Source organism: Bos javanicus, chromosome 5, assembly GCF_032452875.1.
Source record: "Bos javanicus breed banteng chromosome 5, ARS-OSU_banteng_1.0, whole genome shotgun sequence".
In the NCBI taxonomy this organism is placed as follows: domain Eukaryota; kingdom Metazoa; phylum Chordata; class Mammalia; order Artiodactyla; family Bovidae; genus Bos; species Bos javanicus.
In genome coordinates, this window is record NC_083872.1 from 94,934,859 (window position 1) to 94,953,844 (window position 18,986).

Sequence of the window (18,986 nt, forward strand, 5' to 3'; positions counted from 1 at the left end):
CAAGAAGTCTGGTTTCAAAATCCATACTCTTAACCCTGTGTGAAACTTCCTGGAGCACTATGAAACTGTGAGAAGGATGAATCTGGAAACAGGAAAGTTGGCCCCAAACTCAGTTTTGCTCATTATTAGCGATACAATGTTGGGCAAATGACTTCTCTGAATCTCTGTCACTGCATCTGTCAAATGGACAAATCATAAGACATTAGGATTGGAAAGGACTTTAGAGTTCCAGTGTGGGTTACTGATGGGGAAACTGGGGCCCAGAGATGTGAATGACCTGCCCAGTGTCACAGAGTGAGTATTGAGAGGCAACCTGGGGTTCCTATCTCCTGGGCCAGGGCTTTGTGTTAACTCACCAAGAAGCCATATGATTAGTCTACTTTACAAGACTGTTGCTGGGATCAAATGAGATTGTAATGTATTAGAAAACTACCAAATATGAAGTGTTATTACTTTTACGAAGATCTGAGGTGGTGGGGGCAAGGGTGGATGGAGGCAAAAAAAATTCACTCGTTTAATGGCTTTATAATAGGATGGACCTGATAATCAACCCAAGGTAACAGGTCACTGCAGACTCCATGGAAATGGACTCGGCTACTAAAGATTTCTAGAGTCTGATTCTCCTTCTCACACTAAGTGGCTAAAGTTTCTGTGTCTAAGTTTTTTTTTTTTTTCCACCTAAAAATGGAGATAATAGCAATGCTCCCTTCAGAAGGCTTTTGGGAGACTAATGCAAATCTCTACCTTAATTTTCACCTCTGAGGAAAGCCTTCAAAACTACATAAATACAGTATTCTTGTAAAATCAAAGGTATATACATAGTACACCTGAATAACTCATTACTGCAGAACAGAGTATCTGAAGCTCCAAACAGGTTATTTTATTGGCAAAGAAACAGCAAAATTTCTAGTATTTTCCTAAATGAATATTAACATGCATCTTTTCAAAAGAATCATATTTGTGAGCAATTCTGACATTCTCAGCAGCTCTGGTCAGTTTGGATAATCTAAAAATAAAGTGCCTATCACTGGAAAGTGATTCAATAAATATTTGTTGAATGTACAACAGAAATAATAAATAAGCAAAGAGTATAACCTAAGCAAAGAGTATAACCCCAACTTAGGGTTTTATTATGTGGCATGAAAAACAAGAGGTACCCAAATAAAATCCATCTAGAAAAATATCGCACTCAGAGATAAGCTCTGTACTGTAAAGAATCTGCCTGCAATTCGGGAGACCTGAGTTCAATCCCTGGGCCAGGAAGATCCCCTGGAGAAGAGAATGGCTACCCACTCCAATATTCTTGCCTGGAGAAACTCATGGACAGAGGAGCCTGGTAGGCTACAGTCCATGGGGTCGCAAAGAGTTGGATGCGATTGACCGACTAACACTTTCACTTCATTATGAAACACAGTAGAAATTCAGAGCAGGGAAGAGCTAATGGCCTGAACAGTTGTGGGAGTTTTCCTGGAACTTGCAGTGGATCTCTGCTGGCAGACAAGGGAATCTCTGGGTTAATGAAACATTTTAAGCCTCATGGGAAGAACTCAATACTAAACTTTGCTTTCATTCTCAAATGATGCCATGTCAAAGATCTCCTGTAACTGACAGACATGCAGGCTGATCATGGATATTTTTTTCTGCTTGTCTAGTGGATATTTCAAGCCTTTCACAAGTGGTGACATTTTTGATTTCCTTAGAAAAATTGTTATATAGGGTATTTTCAACATTTTTAGGCTGCTAAATAAACTCTCTCCTCTGCCCTCCTCCTTGTTATCTCACCTGTCTTTTTGAGGGTCATTTAATGAAAGGTGTTATTTTGCCTTTGGAGATAACATATGGTGATCATCCTTCTCAGAATGAAGTTTTTATCCACTGCCTTCTGGGTTTTTTTTTTTTTTTTCTGCACATTAACTCCGGATAAGCTAGGAAACAGATTTTTGGCCTCTAAACTTTTGGTAAGCATAGTCAGATTAGCAGAAAACGTTACCTATGTGCACTATTTGTATAGCTTTCTGAGGCTAGTTATTGGCCTGCTATTATCCCTGATGGAATCAGTAGAAGCTGCCCTAAGACTTGGTATTGGTATTTTCATGATGCTACAGCTTTGTTGTTGTCGTTTAGTCATTAAGTCATGTCTGTCTTCTTGGGACCCCATGGGCTGTAGCTCACCAGGCTCCTCTGTCCCTGGGATTTTCCAGGCAAGAATACTGGATTGGGTTGCCATTTCCTTCTCCAGGAGATCTTCCCGACCCAGGGATTGAACCTGCGTCTTCTGCATTGCAGGTGGATTCTATATTATCTGAGCCACCAGGGAAGTCCCATGCTCTATCTTAGTTTGTGCTAATTTTTGGAGAGACCACCTAGGTCTTACTACATTTGAATCTCTGTGCTTCTTTCAAGCTCCTCAAACTCAGTGAGCCTTTTCATACAGTTCAAAAATACCAGTTTTCATTATGGCTTCAAACAAAAGTCCTCTTTCCTTAACTATGTGTCCATGTCCTTGGAGAGTTTGTTACCACTAGTACAAAAGGTCAGTTTAACAAATGTTCAATTTTCTCAATAATAAAAAAAAATCCTCAAGTTAAATCCCGGGATAAATTTGCTACTATGATACATACATATATTTTCTCTGCTGTCAAAAATCACATGGATTTGGGCCTCTCATGACCTTGAAGAATTCTCAGGGTCTCTAAGGTTTGATGAATAATTGATGCTTAAGCATCATTCATCACACCAGCTCCATTGTTCTAGCTCCTCTGTAAGTGCAAAATAATCTCTTTGGTACTTACTGATATAAAAACTGAGTGATTTTGCTGACTGACTGTTTCGAGTTTCGCAAGATCCTGAGGAACTAAAGGTTGTCACAGATAACTTATATTTCCCGGGCTCCTTCAGGTCTGCAACAAATTCATGTGCTTCTTCATCCACTGTCAAATATTCAGTAAAGTTTTCTAAATCATATATAAAGAAGAGAATATATATGAATTGATATCTGGAATAGCCTTGGCTATAGACAGGTCAATTAATTTTTTAAAAAAGTATTTTCTTATTTTGCCTCTTTCCCTATGTCGAGTTGAATTATACCTCCAAACTAAAATTGCTATTGAAAAAAGATGGTTAAGAGTTCAAATTGTTTTCTTACAGTACTTTAAAATAACAAAATTAAAATACAGTGTCCAAATCAATAAAAATATGGATAAATATATACTGCATTCTTACATACTGTCAGCAGTAAAATGATACACACAAAACGGAAGTATAATGTTAGGAGAAGATAGCAATGATCAACTTTCTCATTTGGATATAAAGAATTAAAAGAAACAGTACCAAATGTTGTGCAAGTTCTTTGTGATAACATTAAATATCCGTAAGTGTCTTAAAATATATTGAATTATTTTTCTAGTTAGAAATAATCCTCTGGGTATATTTTCTGACACATTATATTTTGCTTCATTGGCTGACTTCCAGAAATTTTAAAAGTAAAAATGATTTTTACATTGCTTCAAAGTCCATCTCCTGCTGCTTATTACTTCATTTGAAGTTTTTTTTTTTTTTTATCATTTGGTGACCAGAGTAGCCTTCAACAGAACACACTGCAGTCAGATAAAAGCATGATTGAACTTTCATGGAAATAGGCATTACAAAATATTCTAAGATATAAGACCTTATTTTCCAGAGACTATATCGAGCAACAGAAAAATAAAAGACTAAGGGAACTTTTTAAAAATACAGATAATTTCAGGCAGATGTTAAGACTTTTGACTCAAATAATTATAAATGACAAAGGATTTCAATTTTATATAATATTTGGGTATTGTTGGTCGCTCTATACTCCAATATAGAGGAATTCACAAATCTTGTATTTCATTCTATTGGATAAAATAGGGGCAAACAGTATGTCATCTATGAGACTATATGATTTGAATACCCTAGCATGTAAGTAAGGCTGTCAATTTAACCTCAAATTTTGACAGCTTGACAACCTTTGCCACTCAAACTACTAGACTGGAGAGCAAAAAATGAAGTATGTCATTATAAAAACAAAATAAACAACAAATAACTATGAAAATCTACCAAACAACAATTCAGATATGATTCATGACCCAAATTTACTGAATGCCATGGCCCTATTTTTCATAAAGTAATGGGTAAAATATAAAGAATGTCTCTTGGTTGCTAAGTGAATACAATATATATAATATGGTAGCTAGAGTGGGAATACCAGTTGCTGTGTATTTTTATTCTACTACCAGTCTCTCTTTGGAAAAATGTGAGTTGTGCTGGTTCCAGGGGAGCACCCCCAGAGGGGAATAAGACTAGCCTGATAAGCAGAACATAGGTCTGATACTCTAGGGAAAGTAGCCATGTTGTCAGCAAGATTCTTTTGCTGCATGCTTCACAAGTTAGTGTGCTGGGAAAAGAGAACACTTCTCCAGGATATTCTGTAATTTGTGATGGTAAGAAAGTTAATTCAAAATCTATTCAAAGTTTCCTCAGTGGCCTGGGGGAGGTGAAATGTCAGCAATAAAATGTGTACAATTGCCTATACTTGCGATGTGTGAACTACCCAAACCGGGTTCTGACCCAATCTGTTCATTTTCGTTTTCTGGTTTCAGTCTGCCTTGGGATATTCAATAAATTCTTCATTTTCTTTACCATTTTTCTTTATATCTTAATTGTCTACCTTCAGGCTTTCTTTCTAAATGGAATTTTTAAAAGTTCCCATTTTCTTTACCTTTGCACCATTTAAGTCCTCTGATTTCCTAGTACTTTACCTTCTCTTTCTATGTGGATATGGAACCCATCAAAGGCAGTGGGTGGTTTTGGTGGTAACCAACTCAATATCATTTGTACAGGGAAAGAAGAGAAAGAGCTGGATGCCGATTTCTCCATGTCACTGAGTGTACTGTTGTTTTCGTATTCTGTGGGAAGCACGCTGACAAATTCATCTTCGCTTTCAGGAGTCGCAGATGCACTGTCCCACCAATATGGCTGGGATGTTGTTTCGAAATCACTGCTGTTAAAATCAGGCCAACCAGAAGAAATGTTGCCAGACGGAATTTCAGGAGTGTCATCTGTAAAATGGAAGACTTTGCCCTTTCCCGTTGTATCTTGTGACCTCATGAACGATTCCTCTGGGAAACTGCCGCTCTCTTCTTCCCAGTTGTTTTTGTTCAAGTTCACTATACGAACTGAGATATTCTGAGGTGGATAAGGGGCTATAAGAAAGAGAATTATCATTTTATGTATTTTTAAACTATTATAATGAATACTTTATTAATGAGTCAAACATAAAAGCAGATTCAGAAAACAGAGTTTTTTTTATTTTTTTTATTTTTATTTTATTTTTAAACTTTACAATATTGTAGAAAACAGAGTTTTATTGTACTTTTACATCAAGAACAAGTGTCGTTTCAAGTACATGTCTACTTAAGATTTTGTATATGATGTGCACACATTATCGTATCATCAGTCACACTTCAAATACATTAAATAATGCTACTATGTTAGTCAAAGTGGTGACTGAACCACTTCCAAAGTAGAGTTACACACATATTTTTCAGCTTATCACAATCTCCTTTCTAAAAAACTGAGTCTCTGTCACTAGATCTTTTTTACAAAAAAGCAACTATAGTGTCTTATAGCTATCAAGGCTAAAAATACTCCCTATGACATAGTTGCACTTAAGAGAGTTGCGTGTTGAAATTACCTTTAGGAATTTTAACACACATATTGCAAATATGGCTTCGCTTCTAACCTCTCAAAATGAAAACTATGCCCACAAAATAAGTTTATGAATTATGGAAGTATGCTTTTCTAGTGGTAGAAAATTATGAAGGCCACTGAATGGTCTCTACCTACAACAAATTCTACATATCTTTCAAACAGCAACTCAACACTCACCTCTTAGGAGCTTTTAATAAAAATTAATCTTTTGCTCTTTCATGCTGCTATATAACTTCGTGTGTACATGCTCAGTCACTTCAGTCATGTCCAACTCTTTAATAATATTTATTGCATTCTGCCTTGTATGATTGCCAATAGCTGTTTAGTTGCTAAGTCATGTCCAACTCTTTGTGACCCCATGGATGTAGCCCATCAGATTCCTCCATCCATGGGATTTCCCAGACAAGAATACTGGAGTAGGTTGCCATTTCCTCCTCCAGGGGATATTCTTGACCCAGGGATTGAACCCGTGTCTCCTGCATTGGTAGGCGGATCCTTTAGCATTGAGCCTCCAGGGAAGCCCATGAGTGCCAGTAGTACCTCTACCGTTTTTGAGGCCAGGAAACCATTTCAGCGGACTTTGTTTTCATCTCGCCCAGTACTTTAAAAATCTCCCAGGTAAAAGACGCTCAACTAGTTTCTGTACTTGAATAATGAAAACTACAAGTAGAATCTTAGGTGTTGATGTAAGGTGAATAAAATATTAATATTTAGCTGAAATAGTTTCTTTGTTTTGGTCTAAAGAATGAGAATCATGACATCTTAAAATTTCAGATTTGCAGGGTCTGTTGGTGATCTATTATAACCCATTCCCAATGTTTGTATGAATTGTGCCCCCTCATGCTTATCGAATACTTAAGCATGTTTTTGGAGAAGATGTCAGTTATATTGGTATTGGTGATGGGTATTTAGCATGTGCGTATTTATTTTACCCATCCATTCTTTCACCTTCCTACCCATCTATCTATCCATCCATTCATCCATCTATCCATCCTATGATTAAGTTAAGCACTGCCAAGTTTTAGGTGTATCTGAATCCTAATATTTTCTTTTAATAATCAGATAATCTATACTAGAACATCTCACATCTGTTCTTCTGCCATATGGTTATTATGTCATATTGTAGATTTACTGATGTCTACTTGATTCAGTTAAGTTACTTACTTATAACTTTTGGTAATATCACATGCTATTTTATTCAAAGATTAAAAATCTGTGATTTCATTGATATTTAAATTTTTTATTGAGTATTTTGCTCAGTTCATTTTACATTGATAGAAAATTCATTTTAGATTATTGAAATATGTATTTTTTTCTGAGTTCTGGAACAGAATTTTCCTTAGGATGACAGAAAGAATATATATAACAACAACATATAATGTAATTATTTTTTCACTAAATTTGATTTTTCAAATGACTTACCAGTTCTATGCTGTTTGGGTTCATGACTGACACCGCTGTACTCCACAAGAGTGCTTTTATTAAAATTTGCCTCTGATACCAGCTGAAAGGTGATATTACTATAGCATATTCCTGGCAGCCAGTGATTAAACACTGTTTTTCCCTTAAAAAAATCTGAGGAATAAAAACAATTATATTAAATTTTTGGTTTTCTAAATGCCACAGACTTCTAGAAAGTTCTGAACAATTATGACTATCTGTCAAATAATATTTCCTGTGACTTCTAGTATAGTGAGTAATAAAAATTTGATTTAAGGCTTGAGATGAAAATTGAAATTTTTAGACACAAAGGCTTTTTCTGCAAGAATTAGATACAATTGGAATTAAAATTTTATTATAGGAACATTTGATGTATTAAGTGGAAATGGTAACATATAGAAATTGTAGAGATTAGGTTTATGCTAATCATTTACTGTAAGAACCCAAGGTATTTTGCCAATTTATGACTTAGGAAAAAATAATTTTACAAGAAATGTTTTCACTAGACTCACTTGTAAAATGTAGCCTATTTTTTAAAAGAAAATGATATGTCATTTGGCAAATGGGACCTTCCTGAAAAAAGAAGAAAATTTAAAAAATTGAATTTTATTTAGAAAATTTTTTTTTGGAAGATAATAATAAACTTAAAAACCCAATCCAAGTTGGAAAGAAATGAGGGAAAGGAACTGAAAATACTACTTATTGAATGAAAAGCCAAAAATAATTTGCAAAATTAATTAACTTAAAAAAAAGAGCATACTAGTTAACATTTTTAAATTCATGGAATTTAGCTCAACAAAAGTGTCAGTGATGGTTTTCAGTTATTTATAAACTTATATTTGCATGTGATCAATAAGCAAACAAGGTCCCAATTACTAATTTTCAGGTAATCTGTTTTCATTGAAAACAAAGAATACAGTAATAGAGTCTATTTTTGTTTATTTGATTTTTTTTTAAGTTTTAAAAAAAACCTGTAGAGTTACTGCATGTGCCTTAAACACTGTCTCATTAAAAAAAATCCTTGGAAGATTCAGGAATTTATAAAAGCAGCAAGTCAAAGTGGGATGTTTCTGGGTATCATGCCTTAGGTGATTGAGTAAGTATCCTCTACCTGGTTTTCATTTACAACTAATCAGCTTTGAGACCAGCACCTACACTCGGTGCAGATAAGTGTAGTGGCTCTGTGTCCTGAGAATATTTGTCTCCCCAGTTCAGTTCCCAAAACTGAATGTCCTCTGTCCTCTCCCTGTCCCTCTCCCACTTGGCCCACTTCTGCCCTCTAGTCTATTCAGAGAAATTGATTGGGGTTCTTTAGAAATTTTTAATTCCCCTGGACCCTCTTCTCTCTCTCTCTGACCACAAGGTTCCCATCAAGCCAGTAAAAATAGTGAAACCCATTTTTGTATATTAATGCAGTCATTTAACTAGTCATACAGATAAATATACACAAAGGAACTGAAAAGTATTGTCTTAAGCATTCGAGAATAATGTTGGACCATCTCCAAATGAAATTTTTTGAAAGACCCCCAACTAACTTCCCAGGTCTGGAAATGCCTTACTGCACTCAGAAGGAAATGATTAGGTGCTGTGCTTCTAAATTTAAATTTGTTTCCTACACCAGACATGCAGGAATAATATTTGGCAAGAATAACAAGTAAGTCATAATAATTTGAGTTTTTATGTTTATGCATGACACATGACTCTAAAATAATGAACTAAACATTTTAAGTCTCCTTATAACAATATTTTCATGCATCAGTAACTATTTTTATTGGTTCATTATGATCAAACAGTGAATTATAAGACTTCTTCAGAGCAAGAGCAAGGCCATTTGGCAGAAATTATGTAAAATGTAAGAGTCATCATTTTTCATCTTTCTGTTGCCTCTTACCTTTATATAGCATTGTCCGGAAGTCTTTACCTTCCCAATAGCTTATGTTTACTCTTGTGAAAACGTTATATTTTTCTGGATAATGAATTTCAAAGAGGACTCCTGTTTCAGGAGAAGGTTTATAGTCATATATTGAAACACTGGTTACAGGAAGAGGTTCTGCAGAAGGAAAGTTAATGGAGAAAGGGGAATTGGGAAAAGAGCAAAATACCATTATTAATACTTGGAAGTGCCAAGGATGACACCTATTAGCATTTTACACATACTTTAATTATCTGTAAGACACTAAACTCCTCAGTACTCCTGAGCTGACTGTTCTCCATAGCAGTAATTAATAAAGCATATTTTATGTGGTGATTTCTGCTTTTCAAAGAACTTTCATAGTCATTTTTCCAATTGCCTTTTGCAACAACCCTAAGATCTAGGAAGAGCAAATATTCATATCACCATTCAACATATAAAAATAATGATAAGTGAGACTTTAAATTACTTGTCAATGGTAATTTAACAAGGACATGGTGGAATCTGTATCTACAGATTCCTAGTTCATTTTTCCCCCAAGTCAAGAAAATTTGATATTAATAACAGACAAGTAACAGAAAATAGGCTTCCTGGGAGACGGGTGCAGTGGTAAAGAATCCACCTGCCAATGCAGGAGATGCAAGGGACTTGGGTTGGATTCCTGGGTGGAGAAGATTTCCTGGAGGAAGAAATGGCAACCTACTCCAGTATTCTTGCCTGGAAAATTCCATGGACAGAGGAAACAGCAAGCTACAGTCCATGGGGTCACAAAGAGTGGGACATGACTGAGTACAATAGAAAATATGTTTTGGCTCTGACCAGACATAAATGTTTTAATAATCAGTTATTTCTTCATGTGAGCTTAGCACTTTTTAAATATTAAGTATAAGATTGCAAACCATCCTATATTATGAGAATTATAGTTCATAATATTTACCAGCCTTTCTACAGAAGTTTAAAAATGTTTATTTTTATTTTGTATGAGTTGTTAACTCATCACAAAACTTTGTAAATAAATACTCATTTTTTAAATAACCGATTGATTGATTTATGTCTGAATCTCCTCCATTCCCACTTTTCAGCCCAAGTCTTGTACAGTACCAGAGTCCCTTCACTCTTTAGTAGGGACTAATGAATGAATCTTACTAGCATGCATTTCATTCAAGAAAATATTTAAAACAATTTGGCATGGAGTCAACTCTTTATTGGCTTCCCTGATGGCTCAGTGGATAAAGAATCCCCCTGCAAAGCAGGAGGCACAGGGGTCACGGGTTCAATCCCTGAATGGGGAAGATGGCAACCCACTTCAATATTCTCAGCTAAAAAATCCAATCGACAGAGGAGCCTGGCGGGCTATAGTCTGTGGGGTTGCAGAGTCAGATACAACTGAGCAACAAAGCACGAATCAACTCTTATAGAAAAAACTGATTTTGATTCAAAGTTTTAGCATTGAGAGGATTCTTGGACATCTATAGCCTAAATGAAGCCTCCAATTAAAATAAATTAAATTAAAAAAAGAACAAAACAAAAGAAATGAACTTAGTTTAAATTTTACACTTTGAAATTTCAATTTCAATAACATAAGAAACCAAAATTTGACTTAGTGCATTCAACAAGTACCTACTTTGTCTCAATCTAAATATCTTTTTTGTTGTTTTTACAAATTTATATTCTAAATGTTTCTGTTTTATTTTTGCCAATGTTTGTTTCATTATTGCTTAATCTTTTTAAATAAGTATAATTCTTTCATCTATCATTTTATAGATGATAACATACTACAAATTTTTGTTATGTTGCTACATAAAACATAATCCAAAATGTGATAATAATTTTGATGTCTATCTTGTTTAGCATAGATTTCATTTGTTCTAAACCATAAGCCCTTGGCCAAATTTTGCTTTCTCATTGTCCCATTTCTTGCTTTTTATTCACTATTTTGAGGCAGTTTAGCATCCTTTCAGCTCACCAGAAGCTGTAGTCTAGGGCCAGGGCATATAACATCACTCTGGGGTTCTTGATATTATGGATGATATAGCTGTTTTCACAAACTCGTTCTCTGAGTAAGAGAGTAACTAAGCTTGGTACTTGATAGTAAGACTATGTGTCTTTTGCATCCTTAGGACTCCACAAGTGCCTTTTTTGACAAGCAGGAAGAATCTTTGCTTTCAACAATGAGTCTGGCTCTGGGTCATATCTAATGTGTAAAAATTCAATCCTTCCTACTCTATGGTGACCCAGACTCAGTACTGTCTTCTTTCAGACTCAGAGCACAAAGGCTCCATGACTTCAGCCTTCTTCCCTACTTTGATTTAAATATAAATTTATTTATTTTAATTGGAGGTTAATTACTTTACAACATTGTATTGGTTTTGTGTACTTTGAGTTTCTGATTCATGGAGACACCTGTCTTATTTCTGAGCCTAGAAATATATTTTTGGTTTTCTTTTCACTTTGTGGTGGGAGCAAAGAATATATGACAAAGCAGAAATTTACTGCATTATTTTTACTAAAAAATCCTACCATAGAGTCTCATTTTTTCTTTTAATAAAAAATTAAAAATGGCATTTAATAGGATCATTATTTCCTCATTAGGTGGCCCACATAATAAAAACTATCTTCAAATTGAAGAATATTTCCTGTTTCTTAATTCCCTTTGAACCATCATGACAGTTCATGAATAGGAAGACTCTTAAAGTTCTGGATGTGACTATCTTAGAAGATGAAAAAACAAGCAGATGTACGCTTGTACTTGTTAATATCTGCTAATTGCTGAGGTTATTTCTTCCTGTGATTGCTCTGTTTTTTAGGAACTAAAAGGAAAGCTCAGTATCCTTTGCTTCTGATGTGACCAACCTAAGGACATGTGTCTTCTGACATGATCCTCTTGATGGAGACAAACCTGGGCTTAGTCCCCCACTTCTGATGTCAGGAGTAGGGAAAGGGGAACCATCCAGGTCCCAGGCCAGAGCTCTTGTCTGATGCTTAGATAACAGCCTGGGACCTGACCTAATGGTTCAGCTGTATCCAAGCAGGCCACTGAGTTGAGCTGGCAGCAGCAGCCACCTGTGGCCCAGGAAGGATGTTTAACATCGCATCTACTAACTTAGTTCAAGTCTTCATTTCTTTTGTAGGAGAGCAAAATTTGCCACCACAAAATGTGTCTCTTTGGCATGAGGCTTTTTTGTTTTTTAAGAAACAGAAGAATCAGGAAGAAACTTTGATCTTCCCCCTAACTGTTAAAAGAATTTAGATGGCCTGTTCCTGGAATAGTGTATCACCAGGGGGATTGGCAAAGAATATGGGCTGGAAATGGTGAGAGAAACTCAGCAGGGCTTGGAGATCAGAGTCCTCTCTGTGTCCTGTGGTCTCTTCAGGGTCCAGCTTTTGTTTATCAAACATCTGCTTTTCCATCTTCATGTACATTGCCTTCCTCCTCCTTTATGATCTCAAATCACTACCCCCAACATCTTCTTTTGTCTTTAGCTGAAGATGGTTTCTAAGGTGAAGGTTTTGGCCATTTCGGAGAATTCTTATTTCCTGGGTCTCTCCCATCTACACAATTGATTACATTTCAGTTTGATTTTCTTTTGTTCATTTGTCTCACATCAGTTTAATTCTTAGACCAGCCTGAAAAACCTAGAAGGGTAGGTAAGAATTTCTTCCTCTCTAACACTTTCCTGGAATATTTAAACAACTTTCTGAATTACTCTTTCTGCCTCCAACCTCACCTTAATTTTTCTTATCTCTGTTTAAACGTTTTAAGCTTTCAGGCTACTTGATATTCTCACTTTTGTCAGTCTCTTTTAAATCTGTCACCTCCACCTCACTGATTTTTCCCCATCTGATCTTTTCTGTTTCTCCTTTGCTCTCAGCCTCTTGAGAAATTTTCTATTTAATGTCATTGGTATTAATTATACTTAGTGATCTTATACTGGATGCTACAAACTATGTTAAGGAGTTTATTTAAATTTTTTTAGTATAAAAAATTTACATTATTTAATAGCACCCACTACCAAATCAGTAATCAACAGCCCACAAGCCAAATCTGGCCTGCCACATGTTTTTGTATGATTTCCAAGCAAAGAAGGCTATTTACAGTTTAAAATGGTTGACAAAACTCAACAGAAGAATACTATTTCATGACACATGAAAATTATGTGAAATTCAAATTTTGGTGTTTTAAAATAAAGTTGCCTTAGAACACAGCCATGCTTATTTGTTTATGTGTTATCTATGGCTGCTTTTCTGCTAACATAGTGGAGTTGAATCACTGTAACACAGACCATATGGTCCACAAAGCATAAAATATTTATTACTTAGGACTTTACAGGAAAAGTTGGCTAACCAGTGGAATAGATTATAAATTAGAAAACTAGAAGAATGGAATAATCTGCCAAAGTCTACATTATGGTTCCCAGATTTCTCTGACTCTAAAGTTCATGCTTTGATCCACTATTCAAAATATCTGTGTGATAATTTGTCCATTCCAAAGCAAGATTCAGACCATGTGCCTTGCAGCTCTGTTACAAGAAGGAGATTTCCCCCAATCAAATTGTGTGTCATTCCTTGTATAAGACCTGTCCTCATTCCTCGTCACTTAAAGATTAAGGTCTAAACACTTTTGTAAAGTATTCAAGGTTATTCCCGATATTTCTAGTGACCTTTTTCTTCATTTTCTGGAATCATAGATGCTTGCCATCTTCACTCTTGCAGTTCACAGGTGTGCCCTGCTATTAAAAAATGCTATGCCTGCATTTTTAAAAAATCTATGATTCACTTTAAGTCTGAGTGTAACACTTTCCATTGCTTATCCATTTGGCAAATTTTCACTAAATTTTTCATCATTGTTTCTTCTGAGGTGCCTTCCCAATGTTTCCTAAGAAGGCTGGGTAGTCTCTTACATAATTCTTTTACAGCACTTATCATATATTTGTAATGTTTTCTTTATCTTTTCCACTATTGTATATCATCTTTGAGAATGGGCATTTTATTTATTTCTCTGGCACCTAGGATGTGGCATAGAGAATGTAGACAATATATAAAGTAAAAACTCAGACATTATTTTTATTTATCATAGCTGAATTGTATGCCCCATGTATGTTCTGTAGTCATGTCTCTAAGACTTAACAAACACAGGAGACAGCAGTGTGTAAACAGGATTTCCCAACTTTCTAAGAAGTTGTTTTCATGTATTATTTTATCTCCTGAGAAACTACTCCTTGTTTCTAATGTGCCCAAGATATGCTGAAGGTTCTCAAACAGTTAAATATTAATCAGATGTCAGAGCCTAAGGGTTATGAAACTCTTGAACTGGCCAAATGACTTGTTTGTGCTGAATTTATTCTTTGCTATGTTCCTCAGCTTTCTCTGAGACTGCCAGACTCAGAACAACTGTAGAGAAATATCAAAGGACTGCCCTAGGGCCAATTGCTTTGTCATTGCTTATTTCATGAAGACCAAAGTCCAACACACAATAAATGACTGCATCAAATGTACCCTTTCATTCTCAACTTGTCAGCTATGGGAGCAGATCCTACAAATGTTTTGTAAACTTTCAAGAAGCCTTCCCCTTAGAAAAATAAAGATGGGAAAAATACATCATTAGCTAATAAATAATGGTAATTTTAGAGCTCAAAAGTAATCTTAGTCATCCATTTTAACCCTCTCTTTTTTAAAAGAGGAAGCTGAAACCCAAATATCACTAATGTCCCAGAAATATTTGTACAAAAAAACCCAGTTCCTATAGTCCCAAACTGTTACTGCTTTCAAAACTGGGATGGTGTAATTAAGTATTTGAAAATGCAAGAGAAAGTGAGAGACAATAAACCATCATTAATTAATTTTTACTCTTTAGATATCAATGCAAGTTTCCTCTTTCACTTAGGATGTAGAAAACTGCAATTCAATATTATCCCTCGACATCTAACAGTGAGAAGAAAAAGCCAAATAATGCGTGAGACATAATTTTTCTTAAGTTTATTGGAGAGATGAGATTGCAAGGCAACCAAATGAGCTAAATTCCAAAGATGAGCCCCTCTGGGACACCAGAGGGGACACAGCAACTCTTTTCCCTTTAGTAGGGCATGGCAGAAAGAAGGAGCAACATTAAAGCCGGAGAGAAGAAAGCAACTAGCATTTTCCTGATTCATACAGGCAGTGTGTGTGCATTTATGCTCAGTCGTGTCTGACTCTGTGTGACCCCATGGACTGTAGCCTGCCAGGATTCTCTGTCCATGGGATTCTTCAGGGAAGAACACTGGAGTGGGTTGCCATTTCCTACTCCAGGGGATCTTCCCAACCCAGGGATGGAACTCACAGCTCTTGCAATTCCTACACTGGCAGGTGGATTCTTTCCCACTAGCATTTTCTAGGAAGTCCCTCCCATACATAGAAGATGGCTACATTCCTTGAGATATTTTATTTGCTTTTATTAACAATTGGCTGTTCCTACTATCTGCCCTTTGTTGCAAAACTCCTGTATATCCTAGCTCCCCATTTGCCTCCTTGGAGCAGTTTTCTCAGGGTCACTTGAGATGCTGCCTTCAGAGCTTGAAGTTTTCCGTATGTTCCCTGAACAAAACTTAACTTTCAACTTTTAGGTTGTGCATATTTTTTTTAAGTTGACATGCTAAAACAATAATATTTTGAATGCAATTGGTTAAGTAGACTATGTTATTAAAATTTATTTCACCTTTTCAGAAAATATGTGTCTCTCAGAAAATTTAATATTACATATGTGATTATTGGCTAGTGCTAATCTAAAAACTCCAATTAAAAGACAGATATTTTCGGATTGGGGGAAAAAGCAGAACCAACTGTATGCTGTTTACAAGAAACCCATTTACCTATAAAGATGTAAGTAGGTTAAAGTATAAAGATGAAACAAGTAAACTATGAAAATACTTAAAGAAAACTAAAATGTCTATATTAATATCAGACAAAATAGTCTTCAACACAAGTCATTTGATGAGGGATAAAGGGGGACATTGCATACAGATAAGAAGCTCAACCCATTTTCCAGGCAAGAGTACTGGAGTGGGTTGCCATTTCCTTCTCCAACAAGAAGACATAGTAATCCTAAAATTATTTGCACCTAACAACATAACAATAGGGCTTGAAAATAGATAAAGCATAAATTAAAAGAAGTGAAAGGTGAAATAAACAGATCCACACTCTCTGTCAATCACTGTTAGAACAAGTTGAAAGCAAATCATTAAGGATAGAAGACTTGAACAACCAACGTGACCTAAATTGACATTTATTAAAACATCACTCAACCAGTGCTCACAGAATGCATAACAAGATAGGCCATTCGATTGAATTTGCATAAGTGAAGAGGAACTAAACAGCCTCTTGATGAGGGTGAAAGAGGAGAGTAAAAAAGCTGGCTTAAAACTTGACATTCAAAAAACTAAGATCATGGCATCTGGTCCCATCACTTCATGGCAAATAGATGGGGAAAAAGTGGAAACAGTGACAGATTTTATTTTCTTGGGCTCCAAAATCACTGCAGACAGTGACTACAGCCACAAAATCAAAAGACGCTTGCTCCTTGGAGGAAAAGTTATACAAACCTAGACAAAAAGCAGAGACATCATTTTGCTGACAAAAGTCCATATAGTCAAAGCTATGGTTTTTCCAATAGTCATAAAAGGATATGAGAGTTGGACTATAAAGAAGGCTAAGCACTGAAGAACTGATGCTTTCTAACTGTGGTGCTGGAGAAGATGCTTGAGAATCCCTTGGACAGCAAGGCAGTCAAACCAGTCAGTCCTAAAGGAAATCAACCCTGAATATTCATTGGAAGGACTGACGCTGAAGCTAAAGTTCCAATTTTGGCCACTTGATACAAAAAGCTGACTCAATGAAAAAGACCTCAATTCTGGGAAAAGACCCTGATGCTGAGGGCAGTAGGAAAAGGGGAAAGAGGATGAGATAGTTGGATGGCATCAGTGACTCAGTGGACATAAGTTTGAGCAAACTCCAGGAGATAGTGAAGAACAGGGAAGCTGGAATGCTGTAGTTCATGGGGTCTCAAAGAGTCAAAAGTGACTTAGTGACTGAACAGCAACAAAGGTCTCTCATTTACTTAGATCAACAAAAAGGTCTCTGCAAAATTGCCCAGTTTTTGGATCATCAACAACACACCTCCCAGCCCGCATATCAAAGAATAAAATCACAAAAGAAAATAGAAGATACTTTGAATAGAACTTACTTCATGTGCTAAAATATCAACAGATATTTCAGAAATCTTTCACTATTTACTTACTTAAATTTCTCTGTGAACCGTTAACTAAAAGCTGACTTCTCCAGCTTTGTCTAATCCAGAGTACCTGAGCTCATGTTAATGAGTGTTGGGTCAGCAAAAGTCACTATAGTTTTATTTTTCTCTGTGTCTTAGCCCTTTTTTCCCCTGGCTCTTTTTCCTGTTACTCGCTTAACTAAATCGAATTAATATTTATTGATCACCAATTAAGCATAAGGGTTATGCTAGATGTTCCTTTGACATTATGAAGATGAATAAAGCAGAGGGCTTCTGATTTCAAGGAGTTATATTACAGGCATTATGTACCTAGATCTGCTGCCTGGCTCTGTTAGCTCCTAATTCACTATTTCCGAAGCTCAAGATAGTATTTCACCAGGCAAGTCCATTCTTTGATTCAGTGAGCTTATAGATTTGTTCATTATATCTTTAAACCATGAAGGTCTTGGGTCTGTGCCATTCCTAATTTTTAGAACTCAGTACTGTTCCTGGTATTCTGCCAAGGGAAACTTTAAATAATTTTTGACAGACATGTTAAAAATAGGTCCTTTAGCTTGATTCTGCATTCTTGCTTCTTGGTGTTTCTCTTTCTTTTTACCCCAATGTAAATATCACTATGTCCTTTTCCTTAACTGTGACCAGAAAGATCACTTTCAGATGGCAATTAAAAGGTTACAGTCGCTGGAAAATTTGCACTGAGGAACAATGAACAAAAAGAACTTTACTGAGACATTACATTGCTTAAGTGATAAACTCTACCATCTTATAGATAACAGTTGGTGATAGACAGAGAGGCCTGGTGTGCTGCAGTCTATGGGGCCATAAACAGTCAGACATGACTGAGCCACTGAACTGATAGATAACAGTTTTCATCTATACCTCAGCTTATTGGGCTTCTCTGGTGGCTCTGCAGCAAAGAATCCACCTGTCAATGCAGGAGACTCAGGCTCCATCCCTGGGTCAGGAAGATCCCCTAGAGGAGGAAATGGCAAGCCACTCCAATATTCTTACCTGGGAAATCCCACGGACAGAGGAGCCCGGCATGCTACAGTCCACAACACAACTTAGCGACTAAACAACAACAACCTCACCTTATACAGTAGAATTGAATTTTATTTTGAGAGTAGGTTTTAAAGTCAGAGAGTAAAGTAAAAATCATATATAGATAAAACCACTCCTAAAAAACTTCTAATATCAGCATGACCTCTTAAGGCAGGAGTTACTAAGGATTAAAATGTCAATGACATTTTTTTTCCTCAGGTTTTTTCTTGGGCATTGGAAACATAGGCTATTTTCAGGCTGAGGTGGGGAAAAGCAACTGATAAGTGATGTCTTTTATTCTCTCTCAGCTAAAAATGTGTAATTGGAATTTGAGCCAGCTAAATATGAGTGTAAATTCTTTACTTCAAAAAGCAAGTTGCTTAACATGAGACTATATGTTCTAGTGGAAAAAAAAAACTTAATTATGATCATACTATTAAGTTATATAATAGCAAATTACATGGTTCAATCATGAATCTAAAATGGCCATTCAATCTCAAAATACACTATTGAGGTTGACTTTTTTGTTTAAAACACTTTTTTTTTTTAAACAGAAGGTTACAATATAATGTGATCAACTTCTGTGAGAAACTATATTCC

The 18,986-nt window shown here is 35.8% G+C and overlaps 1 protein-coding gene across 3 annotated transcripts in view; it reads right to left on the bottom strand.

Moving 5' to 3' along the window:
- The window catches only part of PTPRO (protein tyrosine phosphatase receptor type O), a 259,686-nt gene that overhangs the window by 92,607 nt on the left and 148,093 nt on the right, over positions 1 to 18,986 (bottom strand). For all 3 annotated transcript variants that reach the window (XM_061417745.1, XM_061417744.1, XM_061417746.1), the window contains exons 3-6: positions 9,062 to 9,220; positions 7,153 to 7,305; positions 4,779 to 5,222; positions 2,793 to 2,954 (exon numbers count right to left, since the gene is read on the bottom strand). In XM_061417745.1, the coding sequence (XP_061273729.1) occupies positions 2,793 to 2,954; positions 4,779 to 5,222; positions 7,153 to 7,305; positions 9,062 to 9,220 (918 nt within the window). The remainder of the gene's footprint in view (positions 1 to 2,792; positions 2,955 to 4,778; positions 5,223 to 7,152; positions 7,306 to 9,061; positions 9,221 to 18,986) is intronic.